This window comes from Sus scrofa, chromosome 8, assembly GCF_000003025.6.
Source record: "Sus scrofa isolate TJ Tabasco breed Duroc chromosome 8, Sscrofa11.1, whole genome shotgun sequence".
NCBI lineage: Eukaryota > Metazoa > Chordata > Mammalia > Artiodactyla > Suidae > Sus > Sus scrofa.
This window is the reverse complement of record NC_010450.4, coordinates 6,076,712-6,101,714: the sequence shown is the minus strand read 5'-3', so window position 1 is coordinate 6,101,714 and position 25,003 is coordinate 6,076,712. Positions and strand designations below refer to the sequence as shown.

Genomic DNA, 25,003 nt, shown 5'->3' with positions numbered 1-25,003 from the left:
TATTTCTACTTGCATAAAGTTCCAAATGTAGTACCCTCTACCACTTCCACCACCTCATCATTCTTAGAATTCAGAGGCTACTAAATTTTATTTTAATTTTGGCTTCTGCAGGTGAATTGTGTAAGTTTAGCCCAAGTTCTAAAATAGTTTTTTTTTTTTTTTTCTTTTCACCACAGCACCTGCAGCATATGGAAGCTCTTGGGCTAGGGGCCAAATCAGAGCTACGGCTGGGGGTTTACACCACAGCCACAGCAGATCTGAGCTGCATCTGTGACCTATGCTGCAGCTTGTATCAACGCCGGCTACTTAACCCGCTGAGGCCTGGGATCGAACCCACAGCCTCACAGAGACAATGTCTGGTTTTAACAATGCTATTAACCTTGATTTTTATTAGCTTATTCTTATAACTCCCCTGTGAGGTGGCTTTAAACACACAGAACTAGGAACAGGGTCCTTGAAAGCCTCTTACTTCACACCAGGTAACAAGCCACTTGTAGCTGCCTGAAGCAAAATTAACCTGGGGAAGCTGGAGGGGGTTAGCAATTTTTAAACTTTCTCAATCTAAATGCCCCCTGCCATCAGATGCATGAATTCAGCCTGAGACTGGAAGTAGCAGCTGATCACAGGCAGGGGCAGCCCGGGGTTCACTCCTGCTTGGCCTCCGTTCCACTGTCCTGAGCCTCAGTTTCGTTGTCAGACTGCAAAATGTGCCCCAGCCTGCAACAGCCACACACCTTAATCTTTTACATTTTTTTTTTTTTTGGTCTTTTTGTTGTTGTTGTTGTTGTTGCTATTTCTTGGGCCGCTCCCGCGGCATATGGAGGTTCCCAGGCTAGGGGTTGAATCAGAGCTGTAGCCACCGGCCTACGCCAGAGCCACAGCAACGCGGGATCCGAGCCGCGTCTGCAACCTACACCACAGCTCACGGCAACGCCGGATCGTTAACCCACTGAGCAAGGGCAGGGATTGAACCCACGTCCTCATGGATACTAGTCAGGTTCTTAATGCACTGAGCCGCAACAGGAACTCCAACAAAAGTATTTATTTTATTTTTGTCTTTTTAGGGCCTCATCCACGGTATATGGAGGTTCCCAGGCTAAGGACTGAATCGGAGGTACAGCTGCCAGCCCATGCCATAGCCACAGCAACACAGGATCCAAGCCATGTCTGTGACCTACACCACAGCTCATGGCAACACCGGATACTTAACCCACTGAAGTGAGGGCAGGGATCAAACCTATGTCCTCATGAATGCCAGTTGGATTTGTTCCTGCTGAGCCATGATGGGAATTCCCAAAAGTATTTTTTTTTTTTTTTGTCTTTTTTGTCTTTTTTTCGTTGTTGTTGTTGCTATTTCTTGGGCCGCTCCCGAGGCATATGGAGGTTCCCAGGCTAGGGGTTGAATCGGAGCTGTAGCCACCGGCTGACGCCAGAGCCACAGCAACGCGGGATCCGAGCCGTGTCTGCAACCTACACCACAGCTCACGGCAACGCCGGATCGTTAACCCACTGAGCAAGGGCAGGGACCGAACCCGCAACCTCATGGTTCCTAGTCGGATTCGTTAACCACTGCGCCACGACGCCAAAAGTATTTTTAATTTTATTTATTTTCTAGGGCTGCACCTGTGGCATATGGAGGTTCCCAACTACGCCACAGCCAGAGCAGTGCAGGATCCAAGCCGTCTGCCACCTACACCACAGCTCACGGCAACGCCAGATCCTTAACACACTGAGCAAGGCCAGGGATTGAACCTGCAACCTCATGGTTCCTAGTCGGATTTGTTAACCACTGAGCCACGATGGGAACTCTAATAGTTATTTTTTAAAGTATAATAATTTTCACTGCCACAAACTTAGGTGGAACAAGAATATATTTTATTTTCTCATATAAGTTCTACCAAAAATATATATTTTTTCTTAACTTAAAAATACAGCTTTGGAAAGCGAAATTGAGTTGTTTTAATTCATTACATGTTTTACAAGCAGTCGTGAAAGGAAGAGATCGGCAGAATGGGTTCGATTTTTAGATATAAAAAAAGTTCATTTTAAAAGCTTGACCTTATCCTTTAGTAACTTCAAGGTGGGGTTCTTGCTGATTTTCCTGTTGAAGATGACCAGGAGTTCCTCTTCAGACTGGTGGTGCTCCTTGGTCACAGCGAAATACTGCGCTAAAACCTTCACAAAGAAAAGCGACTGTCAGATGGGTGTGTTTGTCCTGAAAATTTACCTAAAATGTACTTTCTTTGGTGCAGAATTAAGCCAATAGTGACGAATGAAAGAACCCAGATGCTGGTGACACAGGCGTGTCCTGCTCATGACAATTCATGCGGCTGCTCACGTATTTGCTGCATGTCTCAGACACGGATACGAAGTTCGAAAGAGCAAAAGAGTTTGGTGCAGAATAACTGAAAGACAGCACCAGCTAGAGCAGTCGTTTTCAGCTTTGATGTAGGCACTGCTCTGGCTGTGGGAGGGCTGAGGAAATCTGGCCCCCTTTCCTCCCCTCAACCTGAGGGGCTAAAGGGAGCCCTGACAGCCGCCGAGACGCAGACAGTGTAATTTACAGTATTTTAGATTCAGAAAAACAAGACTTTTTAAAATAAAGAACTGACTCTTCCCAGCTTATACACCTGGTTCATGCTTCATACCTTTTTCCTTAGCTTTTTGACTGTTATTTCGTTGTCTGGGGCCTGTTTCAGAACTGCTTTAATGGTTCCCTTCCAGTTGAATTTACCTACAATAGAGAGAGGCATGTGTATAACACTGTTTTGTCATATTACCAGAAGCATAGAGACGATTTCGGCAACATCTGTCTGCTGCCCAGGAAATGAACAAGCCCCCAATGGACAGGATGCCACAGGACCGTGCAGCAGACACCTGGCTCGTCTGATGACAGTGGCCGAGAAGCACTGGGTACTGTCCACAGTGTGCATCCTTAGAATGAGCAGGACAACCAAGTACCATCAAGTACCACCATCCTACCAACTCCTGTAAAAAGACAGGGGTTGTATCGAACAAACTTGAGATTTCCTAAGGGTCCACTAAGATCAAGGGGCTCTCTGAGCACAGTGAGCAAGGCAATGGTGAGCAAAAGGAGCTTAAACCTTGAACCAGAGAGGAGAGCCACAGATAACTACTGTACAGTAGGTAACAGACTCATTTAGGGAACTTCTGATTCTGGCAAGACGAAGATGCATACGCTGAAGATACAGGATGACGACGAAAGAAACCAAAGACTTAAATAAACAGAGCGAAGTGCCATGTTCATGGGTTGGAAGACTCAGCACAGTAAAGTTATCAATTCTTCCCAAATTGATAGACAGGTAGAATGCAATTCCTATATAATCACAGCAGGATTATTTTGTAGTTGGAGCAAGATTATTCTAAAACATCTAATTTTGAAAAAAGAATAAAGTGAGAGGAATAAGCCTACCCAATTTCAAGACTTTAAAAGTCAAGAATGCATGGTATTGGCAGAGGGATAGACAGAGAGCAATGAAACAGAATAAAGATCTCAGAACAGACCTACACAAATATGCCCATGGATATTTGACAAAGGGACAAAAGCGATTCACTGAGGAGAAAAGACAGCTTTTTTGACAAACAGTGTGCACCAACCAGACACTGATTAGCAAAGAAATGAACCTTGAACCAAATCTCATGCCTCACATAAAAATTAACGCAAAATGGATCATAGACATAAGTATAAAATCTAAAACTATAAGACATTTAGGAAAAGAGAAAAAAATCTCTAGGATTTAGGACTGGCAAAGAGTGCTTAAGACTTGATGTCAAAAGTATCATCTACTGGAGTTCTCTTGCGGCAGAGGGGGTTAAGGATCCAGAGTTGTCACTGCAGCAGCTTGGGTCGCTGCTGTGTGGCACAGGTTCAATACCTGGCCCGGGAACTTCAGCATAACATAGCCACAGCCACAGCCAAAAGAAAAAAAAAAGATATTGTTAAGAGGATAAAAAGACAAGCTACAAATTGAAAAACAAAACAAAAAACCAAAGTGCAACTTGCAAACCCCACGTCCCACAAAAGACTAGTATTTAGAATATATAAGGAACACTCAAGTCTCAACAGTTTAAAAAAAAAAACAAAAAAGCAACAACAATCCCATCAGAAAATGGGCAAAGGACAAGAACAGACATTTCAATGAAGAGAGAGACAGAAAATAAATGAATGAAAAGATGTTCAATATCATTAGGCAGGGACGTACACATGACAACTGCTGTGAGTTATTACTACACACCCACCAAAATGGCTAAAATAAAAAACAGTAACGCCACCAAACGTTGGCCACACGTGGGGAAAACTGGAACCTCCACACACTGCTGGCGGGAATATGAAATGGCACAGCCACTCTCGTAAGAGCTGGCAGTTTCTTAAAAAAGCAAATACGCAATGACCATACCACAGAGCCACCGCGCTCCTGAACATTTATTCCAGAAAGCGTGACGCGGGTCCACCGGAAACTGGACACCCATGTTTACAGCAGCTTCATTCGTAGTAACAATGAGCTGGAAGTGGCCCAGTGTCCTTCGGTGGCTGAACGGACAAGCTGCAGACCCCTGCTCAGGTGAAAAGAATGGATGCCCGAGGCACGCAGCAACCTTGGAGGGTCCCCCAAGAAGGCTGGGTGAAGAGCGCCCCTCTCAAGAGGCTGCACACCACGTGATGCCATTTACGTAACATTCTGAATGAAAAAGCCACAGCGGTGGAGGTAAATGGACGTCAAGGGACACGGGTCACCGCTGGGTACAGGAGGGGTCGGGGGCCAGAGAAGCAGCAGGAGGGATCCTCGTGGTGATGGGAGTGTTTGCCTCGACGGTACAAGGCCAGCGCCCCAGTGGAGTTGTGTCCTAAGGTGTGCAAAGCACCACCCTTGGAGGAAACCGGGTCAAGGCCACAGGAGGATCCGTAGGTCTGTCATTTCTTACAACTGCATGTGAATTTACAATTGTCTCAAAACTAAAAATCTGATGAAATGAAAAAGCTTCACACATACAAATTTTCAAGCTAAGAGATCTAAGCCAGATTGGGCAGTTCCTAAACGTCTGGGAATAAAGCCTCAATTCCCATTTGAGGCCTTGGGCCTGTTCTTGACTGGCAGGTCCCCAGGGCTGCTTCAGGCCCAAGCAGAGGGACAGCTCTGTGGAGGAGGCAGCACTGAAGGGGACCCTGAGGGCCAGGGGTAGGAGTCTGCCAAGTTCACCTTCTGGCTAAGGGAGAGGGGTGGCCCTGGGGCTCCAAGCAAAGGGACAGCGGGGACACACCCAGAGGTGGGGGCAGCAACAGCCAGGCCAGGCTGGACCACAGGCTAGTTCTAGGAGAGTAACGAGGGGCAGGGACAAGGGAAGCAGGTCCCAGGAAGCCGTACTGGCTTTATCTGTTTTATTTTTCTGTTGCCTTTTTAGGGCCACACCCATGGTATGTGGAGGTTCCCAGGCTGGGGTACAATTGGAGCTGTAGCCGCCGGCCTACACCACAGCTACAGCAATACCAGATCTTTAACCCACTGAGCGAGGCCAGGGATTGAAGCCACAACCTCGGGGTTCCTGGTCAGATTTGTTTCCACTGTGCCATGACGGGAACTCCCGTACCGGCTTTATCTTCAGCTCCAAGATAATCTGTTTCCAGCCCAGACGGCTTTATATTTTATCCTTAAAGCCAGACAGCGCTTGTGCATGACTCTGGAGTCAGGCATACGGAACGTCCTATATTTCGCTTTCAGATTCTTCCATGTGCCCCTGGAGGGCAGGACCACAGCCGGCCCCAGCCTTCCTCCCCACCTCCCCCCAACCTGGAGAGGGCAGAGCCTCCAGTGACGGCAGCCACACCTTTTGCAGGAGCCTCATGGTTTTCCGCTTCTCCACCCTCACAATGTCCTGGGAGCTTCATCTTCTTCTTCTTAGAATCTGCTTCAACTAAGTAATTCAAAGATTAAAAAAAAAAAAAAAAATTGCATTTATAACAGCAGCTGCCATGTAGCGAGAGGCCGCCACAGCCAGGCCCCCTCCACCCATCACCCCGCTCACTCCCCAAGCACCCAGCCCCAAAGGGCGCCTCCTCCTCCAAGGCAGGTGACAAGACAGGCAGATGAGAGGTGATGTCACTTGTCCAGACTAAGCCCAGGTCGGCTTGATCCCAAACCTTATGCTCCTTGGCTTGCTTGGGTCAAACTGCTAAGTCTACCAGGCTTCCTATAGACCCCAAACTCGAACCCCCAGGCACCGGCTAGCCACAGACCTTCCAGATCCTTCCGCTTTCTCTTCCCTGGACCGGTTTCTGCCGTCCTCTCCTGGTCCTCAGTGGCTCCATCCGCCTCCTGGGCGCGCTCGGCCTTGCTCCTCTTCTTCCGGCTCTTCTTCCCCGCGCAGCCGGGGGCCTCCAGGGCCTCCTCCCCTTCGGCCTCTGGCTCCTTCTTGCGCTTTTTAGGCTTCTGACTCTTCGAGTTCTCTTGGTGGTTTTCCAGTTTTAGTTCTTTCTTTTCTTTTTTCCTGTTCTTCTGCTGCCTTTCTTCTTTCCTTTCTCTCTTATTCTTCTTGGCCTCTGCACGCTCTTCTAAGGTGTCATTTGCTTTCGAGGATGGAGCCGTGGCGGAGTTTTCTGCCTGGGGTTGGGCCACTTGCTCTGGTGGCTGCTCATCTTGCCCTTTGTTACTGACTGGCTCCTTATTATTAAGCAAAACCAAGAAACACATAAACACTCATTCTAGATCCAGCTGTTCACATCACCGCATGTTATCCATGGAATAAATTCTTAAAACTATTCTTACTACTTACCACTTTATAACTGTGCCTTCCCATAGTTCAAATGGAGCAGCAAACAGGCAAATTGGAGAAAACCACCCTCAGCCCACATCCCTCTTTGCGTTTAATAGAGAGTTTGCATTCCATTGGAAGAGGAAGAATTTTCATGTCATTTTAAAGCCAGGCCATTCATTCTGGCTATCTGCCTCTTAGAAAAGAACGTGAGCACAGCGATGTGGCAGAAACCACCAGACTTATGCACCTGCAGGCCGGGGTTCAAGCTCCAGCTCTGTTCGTCACCAGCCAGGTGACTCAGGGCAAGCTAGTTATCGGCTCCAAACCAATTTCCTCATCTGTAGACAAAAGGCAGTGGCCCTATCTTATGCGGTTCATGTGTGACTAAAACGAGAAAAGCTATGTCATGTGCTGGGTGCAGGGGACGCCTGAGAAAGCAGCCGGAGGCAGGGTCAGAGTTTGGTACACTAAGCTCCTGATACTAGACAGAGGGGCCGCTACGTCACCACTGTTCAGACGAATGCTCACCCTTAGAGGGACAGTCAGGGACACCTGGACAGAGCGTGAAGAATGGCGAGTGAGGACCGCAGGGAACTAAGTCCCCCGTGCACCGGAATAAGATACGCTTCAAGCTTCCCATTCATGGCCCCGCGTCCTAAGCTGCAGCCTCTGTACCTGCCCCTTTGCAAGAGGATGCGGAGCAGGGTACCCAGCTGGGAGGGACCTGGGGGGCAGGGACGGTCAGTGCCAGCCGCCCCAGGGCCCCTTCACGTGCAGTGGGAAGCACTGGACTCGTGCCCAAGGCCTGGGCCCACCCTCTACCTGGGAGTTACCAGTCAGTGCAGTTGTCCCCTGGGGGACGCTGCCCCCAAGCAGACCCGATAAAGGAAGACTGGCTTTCAGTCCCTACAAGGACTCTCCCGGGCCCCTTCCTCCCGCAGCCCTCAAGGCCCGGCCCCTGGCTGGAAGAGCAGCACTGAGGACAGTAACACCAAATACCAAACTGAAGAGCGGACGTTTCTCAGCAGCAGTTCAGAGCCATCAAGTCGTCCACGTGCACGGAGGCAGCGGACGAGGAGCTCAGGAGGGAGAAGGGACAAGGACACTGCCCCCCGTCCTACAAGCTCCTCCCGATCATGTCACTATCACACGGGGTCTGAGTGCCGCAGCCCCGCCTGCCTTGGCCCCGTTCAGGCCAGTCTCCAGCTGCCGCCTCACCTCCACTTCCACACCACCTCCCCGCTGCTGGGGGAGGGAGAGGAGGGGGGAGGGAGGGAGAGGAGGAGGGAGGGGGAGACCCACACTCACCCTCCCAGCAGCCACTCCATCACTGAGTGAACAAATTAATCCCGCATCTGCTTCCCGCCTTGTTCCAGGCTCCTCTCGAACACGGTCCCCGCAGAGCGCCCCCCTCCTCTCTCTGCCCCCCTCCCGCCTTCCATTTCTTCCTGGCCCTTGTCACCACCTGACATCATAGCATAAGCCCTTATACGCCACTAAAACACAGCTCTGGAGGCAGGACCCGGGCCAACGAGCCATGTGCACCAGACCACAAGGTCCTGCAGCCGAGAAGTATCTAAAGCCCCAGCCTAACACCTGGGGCGCAGCAACAGGAGGGATTAACACCGGGACCCCAGCGCCCTCTGCTTCGCCCCCAGACTCAAGGGATGTGCTGGGACATTCACTGCACACAGGCCACCACGAGGCACGTTTCACAAAGCTCGGCGGTTACCACAAGCTGCTGACTGGTTATTTAATTCTTAATACAGTCACAGCTTCAAAAGGGAAATTGGAAAACACCTGTTTCAGAACTCTGCAGTTGAGTTAATTTCCGGGTTCTTAGATAAAATAATGGAATAACCTTTAAAAAATAGGTGCCACACGGAGTTCCCGTCGTGGCTCAGTGGTTAACGAATCTGACTAGGAACCATGAGGCTGTAGGTTCAACCCCTGGCCTTGCTCAGTGGGTTAAGGATCTGGCGTGGCTGTGAGCTGTGGTGTAGGTTGCAGACACGGCTCGGATCCCGCGTTGCTGTGGCTCTGGCGTAGGCCAGCAGCTACAGCTCTGATTAGACCCCTAGACTGGGAACCTCCATATGCCACAGGTGCGGCCCTAGAAAAGGCAAAAAGACAAAATAATAATAATAATAAAAAAAAAACAGGTGTCATATAAATGCCAATTAAATGATTGGTTATAAGGTGTCAAAGGCCCAACTTGTAGTTTTGGAGACATGTGCTAGATATACTGCCAAGATAAAGTTTTATTTTTATCCCAATTTGCTGCCCCGATTATTCTCTCCACATAAAGCAAATCAACCACTGACAGGAATAAAAGACCAGTCAGACCTCACTTTTTGTTTTGGTAACTACTGTTGATATGTCTCCATATATAAGCTTCAAGTAGGAGCAAAGTCCAAATGAATTAATGTGAAAACATGTTTCTTTAACAACGTATCCCACAAAGTGCCTACGAGGTATCAAACACGACTTTCTGCAGGTGTATTATTCCACTTAGGGGGCCTCTGCTCAAAGCTTTTTTGTTTTTTCCTTTTTGAGGTGGCACCTGCAGCATATTAAGTTCCCAGGCTAGGGGTCGAATCCAAGCTGCAGCTGCCGGTCTACACCACAGCCATAGCCGCACCATATCTGAGCTGCATCTGCAATCTACAACACAGCTCACGGCACTGCTGGATCCTTAACCTACCACGTGAGGCCGGGGATCAAACCCGCATCCCCATGGATGGTAGTTTGCTTGTTACCACTCAGCCACCATGGGAACTCCTGATCAAAGCATTCTGCCTGGAGGCAGCTGCCTGATACACTGCCACGAATTCTCCCAGCACCAGGAGGGAGGAGACCAAGCCCATCGAGTGGCTTCTGCCTGCCCTCATCGACTTTATTTAATGCCAGAAGCCATGAGGGGCCTTCCGTTACCCTCTCACCCCACACCCAACCCCAGTCACCCTCTCTGTCCTCACCCCATGCAGTTCTCTTCGTGGTGCTATTGCCACCTGAGCTATTTTCTGTTTTGTTCAGGGCCTGGCACACATGAGGTGCCCAGGAAGAATCGAGTCAGTCTAACCACCCGCTTTTCTAAGGCTCAGAGAAGTTAAATAACCCGCCCAAGAGGGTTGGCAAGCAGCACAGCTGGGATGCAAACCAGGTCTGTCAGAAACCCAAAGCGCCTGTTCCTTCCAATATGCCCCGCTGCCTGATTTCTAAGCGAATCGTTATCAAACGATGGGATTAAATACCTTTCTCTGCACAATAAGGAAATCTTCTCTGCAGTGCATTCTGTTTATTCCTTCCCATTAATCAAGGCACAGAGAGGCTCTCTGAAAAAGAAGGCTGTCTTGACCTCCAAAACGAAGACATTCCCACTTCATCATCACGCATCATTTCTGCCACGCTACAAATCTAGAATGAGGTCTGACTTACACTGCTGGAAGCTTCAGAAAAGATACTCCACACCTGCTCCAGGACAGACTCATTATGGACTTTTAAACTGTTCTTCATCCAGTTCTATAAGGGAAAGAAAAGGAAAAAGACAAAAACCCAACGTATATTTGGACACCTCCACACAAGCTGTCACTGGCGGGCGGGCCCACCCATCCACCCCTCCCCATTCAAGGGAGTCTTATCAAACACACACCTGAAATTTCGCCTTTTTCCTGGGAACGTTGTCAAAGCCACTGATTTGCTGTAAAAGTTCCTTCACTTTGGGGCTGACATTGGGTCTTTTTGTTAGTTCATTAATTTTCTACGGAAAAGGAAGATAAAAACAATATACAACTGACAGCTGAGTTTCATCAAAGTCAAACTCGAGGATTCACTCGTCCAACTCCAAATTTTGTATTAATGCCTATGTTTGCAAGCTCAATACAGTACTGACTGGAAGTCCAGACAAATTAGGCAAGAAATAAAGGCATTAGAAAGGAAGTAAATTTTTCTGTTTGCAGACAACATGGTCGTGTATGCTGAAAACCCAAACAATTCCACAAAAAGCATCTTCAGAGCCAATCGGCAAGTTCAGCAGTTGCAGGATACAAAATCCAACACTTAAAAATCAAGCTGCAGGGAGTTCCCATCATGGCTCAGCAGAAACAAATCTGACCTGTATCCATGAGGATGTGGGTTTGGTCCCTGGCCTTGCTGCTCAGTGGGTCGGGGATCTGGCATTACTGTGAGCTGTAGTGTAGGTCACAGATGTGGCTTGGATCCCGCGTTGCTGTGGCTGTGGTGTAGGCCGGCAGCAACAGCTCCAATTAGACCCCTAGCCTGGGAACCTCCATATGCCACGGTGAGGTCCTAAAAAGACAAAAAAATTAAATTAAATTTAAAAAAAAAAAAAGAAAAAAAGAAGGTCCCTTACGAGCCAACAAAAGGACAAATAATGCAGCCAAACAAACACAATGCAGGACAATGTCCCTGTATCAGGAAGAACTAAAGCTACAAGTAAACAGACCAGAAAAACTGATACAGGACACAAAAAAGTGTGAGGCAAAGCTTCTCCAGGTACCCAGGCCGAACAAGAAAATCAAGAGAATGAGATAAACACGAACAAGGAAGCAGTCAGGCTGGCTCAGCTCTGGCTGGATCCTCCTGCAGAACCAGAAGAGAAGAGCACTGGCCAGCCTGGGGGGGGGAGCACCATGATTCACGCTAAACAGGCCACTGCTCCCTGACCCACCATCCGCCCTCTGCGTGCAAAGCACCGAGACATCTGGAAGGATGCTCAGCGAACAGGAAGTAACACTGACAGGACCCCAAAACTCAATCCCCAAAGTTGAGGAGTTTAAGAATTTAAGGGAAAGAACTAACACCCAACCTCATCTCTGCTGGACAGAGAGGCCTCCCTTTCGCTCCCAGCACACCACATGCAGTCTCAGGCATGTGTTAGCCAGGCCAGCTAGGGAGCGGGTGGCGGGGGAACGGAGAGAGTGACAGGTGGACCAGGACAGAGCCCAGCGTAAAGTCCTCGATCTCTAACAGGTGGCACAGCTACTGAAGCCTGGCAGGGTAGGGTGAGGCTGGGCAAACCCTCTTTGTATAGACCTGAGGCTTTGCAAACCATTCAGTTTCTGTTCTGACTACCCAGTGCCATCCTGCAGCTCTAAAGGTGCCACCAGACACCATGGCTACAAGGGAGACGGATATGTGTCGTTACCTTACAAAGAGGTCAGGGGGCCGGACCTGACCCGGGGGCCAGGGTTTGCTGATCCCTGCTTTAGGGGATTTCACTCAAGATGCGATGTCAACAGAGATGGAACTCACTCACCGGGTACACACCTCAAGCTCAGGGGCCCAGGACGTCACCTGGTTCTTGGGGAGATGAGACATAAGGCCCCGAAGTGGGCGGGTGGCTGCTGGCCTAAATATCTTAGCTATTCAGTAGCGCCATCAGTCCTTAGTGAATAGGAGATTTTTCCCTCCCTGGAGTTTGCTAACTCAGTAAGCTAGTCCGAATCAGAAAATTCACCTTTGAACTCTAGCATCAAAGACAGTAACTGTGGTGTTTGGTTTGTTTGTTTGTTTTTTGCTTTTTAGGGCTGCACCCGAGGCATATGGAAGTTCCCAGGCTGGGGGTTGAATCGGAGCTGCAGCTGCCGGCCTACACCACAGCCACAGCCACAGAGGATCCAAGCCAGGTCTGCGACCTACTCCACAGCTCACGGATACGCGTCGGGTTCCTTTCCGTGGCGCCACAACAGGAGCTCCCCAGAGTAACCGCTTGATTTCCAGAAAAATACAGAATTTCTACACAGATAGCATTTGTCTTTTCATTCTCCTGCCTTCCCTTCTGAATCTTTCCTCCAGTTACTATTTTGTATATGGTAAGTAACATTCTGGAAGTTATACCTCTTAGTAAATCACGGATTTCATTGCTTTCGCCACTTTCACTGTATGTTTTCATTTTGTTTTAGAAATGGAAAATTCCTCATACTTAGGAAAAGTCTTTATGTTGCCGGATTCTGATGACTGTCAGACGTCCGGATTAACAGGGTTTGAGTGATAAAAGGTGCACCGCCATCAGACGCAGGTGCGGATTAAGAAGTGTCTGTTCCATTGCCAAGGGAAAGTTAGTGACAATTTGGAAACATTTTTGCAAGAAATCAGCAAAACGTGTGCAACAAAGACAAAATACACTGCACCTGTACTGAAAGAGGAATAAAGAACTCCATCCTGGGAGTTCCCATTGTGGCGCAGTGGAAATGAATCTGACTAGTATCCATGAGGACTCCGGTTCGATCCCTGGCCTTGCTCAGTGGGTTAAAGAGCCGGTGTTGCCGTGAGCTGTGGTGTAGGTCACAGACGTAGGCTTGGATCTGGCATCGCTGTGGCTGTGGTGTAGGCCGCCAGCTGCAGCTTGGATTCGACCCTAGCCTGGGAACTTCCATATGCCATGGGTTCAGCCCTAAAAAAACAAACAAACAAAAAAGAACTATCCTGAGGCATGATACACGGATGATAAATTATAGTTGATTTGCAATGTTGTGCCAACTTCTGCTGTACAGCAAAGTGATCCAGTCACACATATACATACATTCCTTTTTTCTTTTTTTTTGTCTTTTTGCCTTTTCTGGGGCCGCTCCAGCGGCATATGGAGGCTCCCAGACTAGGGGTCTAATCAGAGCTGTAGCTGCCGGCCTACGCCGGAGCCACAGTAACTCGGGATCTGAGCCGTGTCTGTGACCCACACCACAGCTCATGGCAACGCCGGATCCTTAACCCACTGAGCAAGGCCAGGGATCGAACCCGCAACCTCATGGTTCCTAGTCAGATTCGTTAACCGCTGAGCCACAATGGGAACTCAATACATTCCTTTTCTTATATCATCTTCCATCAGGGTCTATCCCAAGCGACTGGATATAGTTCCCTGTGCTATGCAGGAGGACCTCATTGCTTATCCATTCTAAATGATACATTTTTCCTCATTTCTTAGGCTTCCAAGGAAAGTAGAAGATGACAGATGAAGCTACTTGAGGCATTAGAAAGACCTTACCTGAAGCCACGCCTGCTGCTTAGCGTCGCCTTTGTGGGTTTTGCCTTCATACCCTTTGCCGCCATACTTCTGATCTTCACTTATGCATTTCACATGGTTTTTGTAGTCGTCACCCCTTAAAGTGTCAAAGTCCCACCATTAGTGATCCTCAAACCAGAGGCTCTGTCCAGCGCAAGCATGCTGCCCTTCTGCCGTGCAGCTCACCTTCCCATCTGTGCGCGGCCCGGCCCCCCATCTCTGTCACGTACCAGGCAGATAACCTCTTGGTCATACCAGTTTCCTTCCTCCCCACTGTTCCAAACCCGTCACCAAACTTGCCACCCATTTTCATATACAAAGGTGTTAAAATCACTGATAGGCAATAGGGTGGCGTTATCTTAAATGACAAAATCCGTAGGATTTCCTGGCAATATGATAGGCAATCAATACCAGTTGCAGAGTAAGTTAAAAGGGCGGTGATATCAGGTCACAAAAAAGTCCTGGATCTTGGAGTCTTGGGACAAAAGGAAACTTGGGTTCTGTCTCACACGCTCTTTCTGAAGCTCTGTGCCATCCTCTGGGAAATGCTGGGACAAGGCTGAGGCCAAAGCCCCCGACGAAAACCAACCCTGTGTTCACTTGTCTTCCCCACCCTCCGCCTACGATCAGGGATGAACAAAGACCTTAGTAGTTTCCAAACTTAAAAAAAAAAAAATCACTGCTTTACAATGAACTTAAAGGGACTCTTAGCAAACATCCCCCACGTGCCCCAGAGGCTGCCATCCCCGAATCCTCTGAAGCTGGAAGGAACCCGCACGAGAGGGAGGCGAGCCATCAGCAAATGGCCCCCCCAAACAAGAGCAAGACCTGGCCCCTCCCCAAGACCCCTCAGCCAGAGCCCCCCACGCACTCCCGGCCAACACGACCTCCAATTTTCTCGGGAGGACCTGGTCTCCTCTCTCATGATTTAATGATTGAATAAACTCATTTTCTGGTCTGCACGTCCATCTCTCGGCTGCGATCGCCACACCATGCCCTGAAACCCTGAAACCTTACTCCACGTGGTCCCCTCCCTGGATCTGGAGGGCCGCAGGGAAATGACAGCAAGTGCCACCGGCCGACCAGATCTCCAAACGAACCCGAGTCATCTCTGTAAATCACCCTTAAAAGCAAATGGTCTTGTAAGGCACTTGTAATTTTTTCCCTTCATTTCTTTCCTCAAGTTTGCCTCCACTTTTTTTTAATGCTTTGTGGGTCCAGGGCTTCCAAACTGGCCTGGACCTTGACCATGGAGCTACACGAACCCTCTGGAACTCACCAGAAGTCTTGACCGCAGTCGATGCAGGAAAGACATTCACAGTTTCTGCAAAGAGCCACATGCTTTTCCACTTGTATTTTCTTCACTGATTCACCGCATGCATTGCATGTAAAAAATACCATTTTTAGCTAAATGATTGATTAAATATTTCTTATCCAAGACAGGTTTTAAGTCTTGTTCTAGGGAAAAAAAAAATTAAAAAGGAAAAAAGGTAATTATCATTGCAATCTGAAACTTCTATTCCAAAATATATGATTCACACAGCTAACTTTTCATCGGAAAATAACACCAGAACAGAACCAAAGTTGAACAGCAATCCACATAAAACTCCACCACCACAGCAAGTAAAATTATCAACAACATGGCTAACACTTGTGTGTGTGAAGTAATTCATGCCGGGCCCTAGTCTAAGAGCTTAACAAGCACTAACCAACCAATTTAACCCTCGCAGCAACCCCTGAGGGAGGGACTACCGAGGCTCACACCTTACACGAGGTCCTGGGACTCAGAGAGGTTAAGTAACTGACCCAAGGTGGCACAGGGGCAGAACCAGGACTTACACTTTGTGGGCTGGCGCTGGAGATGAAGCATTGGGGGCGCGTCAAGTGAAATCTCCTGCCTTTTCCAGTAACTTGAAGGGCACACACGTGTCCTCTTTCTCTCTAATGCCCCGAGGTATGTGCTGCGGACTATTTCAGGCCCCCAAATACAATAAGGACACAGCAAACGGGGAGGTTTAAAAGTGGAGAAGAGGCCTAAAAATAACTGCACAAAAAGCATCCACAGAGGCCTAACAATGTCTCCACAGGTGTTAGAGCAGGACGCTCCCCTCGGTTTGACTGGACGGGCATGGCTATGGCCCCTTACTGGCTCACATCCAGGTGTCCCTAGGCCGGGCGCTGGGTCACTGGAGGGCGCCCCAAACCCAGGGCTCCCGAGCGCTGCCCCGTGGCTAAGGGGGCCCTCACATACACATAACTCCCATTCAGAAGTTTCACGGAGACAGGTGTGCTCAGCAAAACATGACTTCATCTGAAAGCATGCCAGAAGCCAGGGGACATTTCCAGGGTTACGCCATCTCCCGACCACTTTGTTCTGAAAGACGGCTGTCGTTTTGCATTGTAAGTATGGAGAACAACCGTCCGGCCCAGCACTTGCTTCCCCACCACGAAGGTCAGGATCAAGTAAACTGATACAGTATAACCTGTCTCAGGCTAGGACTTCATCTGTGGATGCTTCAGCACGAATGAGTTGGTGGAGAATTCTCCTGCGTGAATTCACCATCTCCCCCACCCCCCTCCCCGGCTCTGAGGCTCTGCCGCAGAGGGCACAGTGCAGCAAGGATCAGGGCTGTTTCCACGCACTCCGCCTTGAATGGAAATGTACCTCCTTGGCTGCAGCTGCAGGGTGAAAGAAGACCCGCCCTGGGGGTCTCTCCTGGAGGCCTCTTGCACCCAGGGGCCCTGCTGGAGGGCAGTTTACCTGGAAAAACTTTGTTTTACATACAAAACTCAGGCCCCTGACCCCAGGACCCCTTCCTCTGCTCACCATGGGTAGGTTAGCAGGAGAGGACACGTGATCAGCTACAGCCTAGCAGGGAATCCAGAGGAAAGCAAACCTGGCTGTTCTGGGAGCCACACGGACAAGACCACAGGCTGCAGTCACCGGCCTAGGCCACAGCCACGCCAGATGCAAGCCAAGTCTACTACGACCTACACCACAGCTCACAGCAACGCTGGATCCTTAACCCACTGAGCCAGGCCAGGGATCAAACCTACATCCCCATGGATACTAGACGGATTCTTAACCCGCTGGGCCACAACTGAGCCAGGACGGGAACTGATGGGGGCGGTTACCAGCAGGCGTCAGGAGCAGCCAGCGCCCCCTCAAGGAGAACAAAGGACAGAAGACGAGCCCACACCGCAACGGTGAAGGAACCAGCCGCTAGGGGCACTGTGGCCTAAGCAGGAGCGTAAACCATCAGTCACCAAGAAATGGACTGTCACTGTACACACAAGGCAGAAGCAGCTGCAAAGATGAGCCAAATTGTCTGCTGCAAAACTTAAAATGTACTTCCATAACGAGGTTCCACAATGAAAAAAATACCTGTCAAATGGAAGCTATGGCCTAGAGCTTTCCAACCCTCATTTCTGGGTCTATTCTGTGTCTTGATGGAGGGGAGAGGGGACAGGAGGAAGGCAAGCGTTGAGATGCCGAAGGGAGCTGCAGTCTGCGATGGAAGGTCGGGGGGACAAGCTGGAAACTACGTCTATCAACTGAAAGAAGCCAGAGATGTTGACCGAAAAGATGCCCGGAATATGTGAGAAACACGTTTTCCTCTGGGGATTAGCCACACGCGGTCACATCCGTGGGAAGAACACCTCTCCCTCCAACCCTCTCACTTGGTCTTTTGTGGCAGATGTTCACATTTAGAAATCTGTTGGTTTATTTTTTTAAGGTAGAATGGGTGGCTCGCAGAGAGTCAGAGCCCAGTCTCACAGTGCCTTCCTCTGGATTCTCGGAGCCAGGGCTGCGTTTTTATACTTGATCTCGAAGAGGGGCAGGGTGGCCTCCCGCCCGCCCGCTAAGAAGATCAGGTCTGTCAGGAGCTTATCCAGCCCAGGGGGGGAAATACTTGAGTCTGTGGTGGGAGGGAGGGGCTATAAACTAGAGCCAGCTCAAACCCACCCTAAGGGCACAGTAGACAGGGTGTGGCAAGTCTTGGGGCAGGCTTAACGATTTCAGAAGTGGAAAGGCTACACAATTACAAAGCAATCCCTCCAATTGAAGACTGCTGGCATTGCCTAAAACCAAAGACTCAACTCATTCAAAGGACTAAATAAATGTGGGATGAATTTAATCAAACGTTCAATGATGATGTTTCTTGATAAATGCGTATTTGTTAGAAAAGCTGGAAAGATGCGGCATTAAGACGTTTGAGAACCCTGTCTCCTGGGCTCGGGTGTCTTATATGTCTTGACCTTTCATTTAAAAACACTAGCACCCTAAGTCTTTATCCTAGGGCCAGGCCACCCTGGGCAAGGAGACCACACGTGTTACAGCAAAGGATGGCAGCTACTGGACAGCAGTACTGAGCTGACGGGCAGCAGACAGCATCAGTGTGCGGCTGGGAGCTTGCAAAGCAATCCGGGCCCCTCAATCTCCTCTCATCGAGATGGTGGCCACATTCTGCTGACCTGGGCCTGGGCCAGAGGACCTGAGCTGAAGCCCACATCTGCCCATTAAAAATGAAACGACTTCAAGCTACCCAGACTTTGCAGAATCTGTTTATCTGAAAATGGGTCTCATGTCTATCTTAAGAGCCTGGTGTGGAAAAGTTAAATATCAGATGCGAAGGATTCCTCCTTACCCAGTGGTAGAATTTCTTGTGATCTATTAATGTGCCCATCACTGACATTGCTCCCAGTCCCCTCCAAACTCATGCTTCTTTAAATATGACCCTCAACCCACCCATTTATCTTCATAAACTCACTCCAGTCTCCTCTGGCTCCCCACCCCATGGAGGCCTCACTAGGACTCTGTTCCCTAATCACAGGAGCTCAAGTTTGGTTCTGGGATTGGATTCGGAATGGTTTTTTAAAACTTCCTCCCTACATATTTTTTTAGCAAGTTAAAAAAAAAAAAAAAAAGGAGTTCCCGTCGTGGCACAGTGGTTAACGAATCCGACTAGGAATCATGAGGTTGCGGGTTCGGTCCCTGCCCCTGCTCAGTGGGTTAACCATCCGGCGTTGCCGTGAGCTGTGGTGTAGGTTGCAGACGTGGCTCGGATCCCGCGTTGCTGTGGCTCTGGTGTAGGCCGGTGGCTACAGCTCCGATTCAACCCCTAGCCTGGGAACCTCCATATGCCGCGGGAGCGGCCCAAGAAATAGCAACAACAACAACAACAAAAAAGACAAAAAGACAAAAAAAAAAAAAAAAAAAAAGGAACTATTCTTAAAACCTTCTTTCATATGCAGACCCAAGCCCCATGGCTACCATCACCACCAAAACAGCCCACCTAAGGGGCTAAGCTGTCAAGAGCCCCCAGTGAGCACCCTGACCTTGAGCTAGTCACTGTCCCCGCTGAACTTCAGTTCTCTCATCCCCCATCTGGTATTCCATTCTTGGAACAGCAAGGATGTGTTGGAAGGAAAGAAGAGACAAGTACAAAACATCCATCTTCACGCCTAAATCCCAGAACGAACGTGGGGTAACGAGGGTCTGGACTGCACTTAACACTCCCTTGCTCTTTGCAAAAACTCACGCATCTCCACTTCGCAGATGACCTAAATGAGGCTGTAAGAAATCAAGCCCTGTCTCTCTACCTACAAGTTCCAATCTCATACCCTCCCACACACTACATCACCAGCACTGATTTAAAGAGCCTTCCTTCACTGGGGTATAGTAACTCTGTGGAACCCTACCCGTTTCAAGCCCTAAGCTAGGCACTGGGGGACTGGAGACGATGGGCCAGGAAGTCCCTGGTGGGCCCTCTGTAAGAAAAGCAGCCTGGCAAATACCCACACCCCACCTCATTCCCCTAAGGTGTCCTCAGAGGCAGGCGCTGCAGAAAATCCTGGCATTTATTGGGCATCTACTATGTTCCAACCCCTGCTGTTTGTGCTCATGTAATCCTCACAAGTCCTGAGTTAGGTCTATACTACTTCCTTCCGACAGACCAGGTTCACTAACTTGCAGATGGTCACGCATCCAGTTAGTGGCAAATCTGGATTCCCATGCAGCGAACGGGCCCTAAGTCCGTGCCCTCAACCACTATGCCCTAAGGCCTCCTCCTCGGGGACTGGGCTCCCCAAGACTAAAAGAAGAAAAGCGCCTTCTCTCCAACAGGTGGCAAGCCTGCAGCCCAGTTCGGTGGGGATCAACCATCCTGGTTGGAACCCCCTCTGTGGATTCGCAGCATGAGAACCTTTCCATTTTAAAACCCAGAGGAACTGGCCATTCTAAGTCCAGGGCTCCTTTCATTTTCCCAGAATAAGAGAAAGATCTGAACGCATTTCCTCCTTCCATGCGTGCAAGCCAAGAGGGGCTCTTAACCGTGGAGACGCAGGCATCGGCCGCGGCTCACCCCCTGCCCCAACCTCTGAGCCCCAGCCTCCTAGGTCGGACTCTGGGACACCGCCCCTTACCTCTCAGCCAGCGCCCGCCAACGGTTTCAACCGGCCGCGGGGAGCACGTGGAATCGCCGCCGCCGCCCGCCCAGCAGAGCTGCCACCTCCCGCTCGAGCTTCCCCGCGCAGAATTCGCTTCTGAAACCTCCCGCGCTTGCGCGCCGCGGCCACACCCCCTTAGCGGAAGTGACGCCACCGGAAGCCGGAGGGCGGGGCCGGCGGCGGAGGGGGCGTTGTCGGGATGGTTCCGCTGCCGGCGTTGCCCCGCGAGCTGCGCTGAGGGCGGCGGCCGCAGGTGAAGAGGAGGCGGCGGGGCGGGCAGCGGCCTCCGAGGGTAAGGTGGGCGCCGGGTCGGGAGGCCGGCCTCGCGAGGGCTTGCAGGGCCGGCGCTGTGGGAGCGTTTCGGAGTCCGGCTGGGCGCCTCAGGGCCGGGCAGGGCAGGGACCCGCCGCCCCTCGCGCATCCTGGGGCAGCGCGAGAGTCAGTGCAGCTGCCGGGTCGCGCGGGAATTAGCCTGCGGCCGCGCCGTGCTCTAACTCAGAAACGCCAAGGCCGAGTCAGGGTCCTGGAGCGGGGCCCTACCCCCCTTGCAGCTCCCTCGGCCTGGAAGCCCCACCCGCGTTCCCACCCGGCCTCCTCCCGCTCGTTGCTCCCGGCCGCCGGGGCTGCGCCCGCGGGAAGCTGCGGGTCCCTTCCCGACCGACTCCCGGCTCCTTCCATCGCAGTGCACTTGAGAGTAGTGCTGAGACTACGGAGCGCCCGGCCGGGTCTCACTGCCATGCGACTTCTCTGTGCCGCGGTCCCGCGTCTCTAAAACAGGTGTAGTAAGAGTACCTCCTTCGTGCGGTTCTTGTAGGATTTCATGAGTTGGTGAACCTAAAGCACTCAGTAGAGCGCCTGCCGCTTCATCGCTTGGCTGCTCTTCTTAGCCCTGGAGACAGGCCCGGCGCACAGCAGTGGTTGCCCAAGTTGTGAGCTGCTTAAATGATGAATGAAAGTTGAACGGGGTGTAAACAGGGAATCGTGAGAAGCATTAGCCCTAAGGAGGGTGTCGCTCTGGAGGTGCGCAGTGTTGGGCCTGGAACGGAGGGTGTAAGAATGTATGCGAGGGCCACCATCACAAAATACCATAGCCTGGCCGGAGGGTGGGGTGGGCGGGGGCGGGGGGAGCTTGAACAAAATGCATTTATTTTCGCACACTGTGGGAACTAGAAGTCCAAGAGCAAGGTGTCAGCAGGTTTGGTTCCTTCTGAGGGTGCCTCTTGTTGGCCCCTGGATGCCCGCTTTCTGGCTGCATTCTTACGTGGTCCCTTCTACCTATATGCCCATCCTTGGTTTCTTGGTGGCTGCGTCCAGATTTCTTCTTCTTTTTTTTTTTTTTTGTCTTTTTGCCATTTCTTGGGCCGCTCCCGCGGCATATGGAGGTTCCCAGGCTAGGGGTCCAATTAGAGTGTAGCCGCCAGCCTATGCCAGAGCCACAGCAAGGCCACCCGGAGTGACTGACTGACTGGTTGGGGAGCTGCCCTGCAACCTACACCACAGCTCATGGCAACGCCAGATCCTTAACCTCATTGAGCAAGGCCAGGGATCAAACCCACAACCTCATGGTTCCTAGTCGGATTCGTTAACCACTGAGCCACGACGGGAACTCCCTGGATTTCTTCTTATGAGAATATCAGTCAGATTGGCTAAGGGTCCACCCCCAACTCCCATTTTAACTTAATCTCCTCCTTAAAGCCGCATCTCCAAACGCAGTCACGCTGAGGTACTGGGGGTTAACTTTGTCGTATGGATTTGGGGGGAACACAGTTTGGTCCATAAAAGAAAGAATTTGCCAGAATGGGCAAAGAAGGAAATCTTCTCCAACAGCAGTGACAGAATGGTGAAGGGGTTTAAAAGCTGGGTGCTTGGGGTGGATTTATGTGCAGGGCACCTGTGTCCTGCATCGTTATTTGTGCTCTCCAGCATCTTTTTTTTTTTTTCATTTGCTCCCCTTGAAAAATCAGAGTGAGCTCTCTTTGCTCTTTCCCTGGCAAACTTAACTTTCAGGTTTCAGCATAGATGTCTCTTCTCCAAGAAACTTTTCTTCTGATCCTTGTCCCCCAGATTAATTTGTGCCTCCCCCATTTAATATCTCCAGGACAGTGCTATTCTTGTTTCTTCCACTGAACTGACACTTGATGTAGATGGAGGATGACCACATCTGAGCTGTTCACCATCGTGCCTCAGTGCCTGGCATGGCGTGGACACTGTAAAGTTAAGTGAATGATGCAGACCCTGAGACACGGCCTGTGGAGGGCAAGGAACCTTCCATCCTAAGACCACAGTGTCTTGCACATAGTAGCCACACTTTTAACTGTATTGGTCCGCATAGCATCGTAGAGTCATCATAAAGTCAAGACAGGAGTCCAGGCTCGTTTGCAGGTAGCCAGTGCTTTTGTCATCAGGGATAGGTTGGCGGGGGTGGGGGGGGGCAGGGATTAAGTCATTTGAAAAACATCATGGCCAGAGAGGAAGGTGGGACCCCTCTAAGGCAAGCACAGTGCTGAGGTGTGTGATCTGTGGACCCTCGGAGAAGTAATCTTTCAACAGCCTCACTGGACAGACTTCTGTAATTCTTCCCTTTGGTGTTTGGCCAGTTAGTAAATTGGCCCACAGAACAGAAAGCCTTTTGCTCTAGGAGACCTCTCTACAGAATAAAATTCCATTTTGGCTCTTGTTCCTTTTAGAAGCACATCTTTATTTACATCTGTTTAAGCTTTTTTCTTTGTTTTTGTTTTTTAGGGCTACACCCGCAGCATATGGAGGTTTCCAGGCTAGGGATCTAACTGGAGCTATAGGCGCCGGCCTACGCCACAGCCACAGCCACGCCAGATCCGAGCCATGTCTGTGACCTACACCACAGCTCATGGCAACACCAGATCCTTAACCCACTGAAGAAGGCCAGGGATTGAACCCGCAACTTCATGGTTCCTAGTCGGATTTGTTTCTGCTGTGCCACGATGGAAACTCCTAAGCTTTTTCTTGTATTTTCCTTTTTCTCTTTTCCCATATTTCCATTCCTTTCGATGCCATCATTCAGTCCATCTTTCCAGCATCCCATTCTTGGTATAAGACTTGTAGCATTTAGCACAGGAAGATACCTTAAAGATGATCTAACCCAATGGGGGGCCCCCTCCATTTTCACGGATGAGAAAACCTAGGCCCAGAGTCTCCATCCATCCGTAAGCCCTGTATTTAGCACCTACTGTGGCCAAGGCACTGTTCTAGATACCAAAGATACACTGGTCCACAAGACAGAAGATTTTCATTCCTTGTCACAAAGTGAGTTAGCTGCAAAGACAGAGCCCCGTGCTCTTGTATCACAGCATAACACCCGTGTGGCACGCCTTCATCCTCGCGTGTGCCGTGCTCTACGTTGCTGCCTATCTCTGGCGTCACCTGGATAATCAGGCACAGGTGAGAGACTGAAGAGGCCCCTGACTTGATCCAAGGGAGGCCTCTGAGCCGTTGCTTGTGATGCAGGGAGGTGCTTAAGCCTGGGGGCTTTGGAGTCAAATTCCCTGGATTTAAATCCCAGTGCTGCCCCTTGTTGATGACCTGTTTCTTTTTAGCTGTTTCTGTCCTCTGTAGCTCTGGCCAGGTTATCTACTGCTGTTGTCAAACAATTCCAAAACGTGGTGCATTAAAAACTGATTTATTTAAATCACAGTTTCTTGGGTCAGGAATTCAGGCAGGGCTCCGCTGGGCAGTTCCTCAGTTCCACGTGGTGTGGACTGGCAGTGTGTTCAGCTGGAGGTGGGGCTGGTCTGGAGCATTCAGTGTGACTTTGCTCCTGTCTCTGGGACTGGGAAGGGGTGGCTGGAAGGCTGGGCTCGGCTGAGCCCTTCTTCTGCCCCCTGTGTTCTCTCCAGCTGAGCATCTTACTGCCCTCCTGCCGACTCAGGCCTTCTAGAGCCAGTGTTGAAAAAGTAGAAGATGGAAGCTGTCAGCTCATGGGGCCTGAGCCCAGAAACGAGCCCAGCTTTACACCCTCCCTTTCACCTGTTCTATTGATCGAGGCAGAGGCTGCTCAGATTCAAGGAGAGGAGACCTAGATCCCACCTCCCCTCAGGAGGAGTGCCAGAGAACTTGTGGCCTTCTTTAATCTGCCCCGCCACATACCTCACTGTTCTCCTCTGTAAAATGAGGCCAGTGGTACAGTTACTCTGAGAAGTGAGTTAATATGTGTCAAGGGCTTAGAATACTGCCTGGCATGGAGGAAACTTTTGATAAATGTGCTGTTATTATTACTAAGTACACGATACATTAGTCCTGACAGCTCGTATTCATAGGGCACATAAGAAATAAAAGATGCAAAGTCTTTTTCTGGAGCTTTTGATAATCTTATTGGAGGAAGTACAGGATTGACATCCTGAGGCAATTAGGATGGACTATACAAAATAATAGAGAAGAGTTATGATGTTTTAGTTAAATTGTGGAATGGCTCATAACTACTCATGTCATTCTGTATAGCTAGAGACTGTCTAATGCAGATTCAGAATATTTGCTGTATTTTAACATTTAAGTTTTTGGAGGAGAGTTTTATGTTGTCGTTGTTTTCGGCCACACCTGTGGCATATGGAAGTTCCCGGGCCAGGGATTGAATCCCAGCTGCAGCTGGGGCAACGCCGGATCCTTTAATCCACTGCCCTGGGCCGGGGATGGACCAGCACCTTTGCAGGAAGACCCGAGCCTCTGCAGTCAGGTTCTTAACCCACTGTGCCATGGTGGGAACCCCCCTTTCTGCGTCTTTGTTCGGGG

General features: G+C 50.2%; 2 protein-coding genes across 3 annotated transcripts in view; one reads left to right on the top strand and one right to left on the bottom strand.

Annotated features, from left to right (window-relative positions):
• Positions 1,854-20,383, bottom strand: LYAR (Ly1 antibody reactive). Its single transcript, XM_003128852.4, has 9 exons — positions 20,219-20,383; positions 15,072-15,250; positions 13,775-13,889; positions 10,424-10,531; positions 10,210-10,293; positions 6,254-6,677; positions 5,845-5,931; positions 2,649-2,734; positions 1,854-2,175 (listed from the first exon to the last, which is right to left on the bottom strand). Exons 2-9 carry the CDS (start codon positions 15,191-15,193, stop codon positions 2,041-2,043), a joined length of 1,161 nt encoding a protein of 386 aa, XP_003128900.1. The 5' UTR covers positions 15,194-15,250; positions 20,219-20,383; the 3' UTR covers positions 1,854-2,040.
• Positions 20,411-25,003, top strand: part of ZBTB49 (zinc finger and BTB domain containing 49) — a 30,353-nt gene continuing 25,760 nt past the window's right edge. Inside the window, exon 1 of one of the 2 annotated variants that reach the window (XM_003128851.6) lies at positions 20,411-20,534. The gene's annotated coding sequence lies outside the window, so the exon portion shown is untranslated. The remainder of the gene's footprint in view (positions 20,535-25,003) is intronic. The other variant, XM_013989281.2, reaches the window with a different exon arrangement.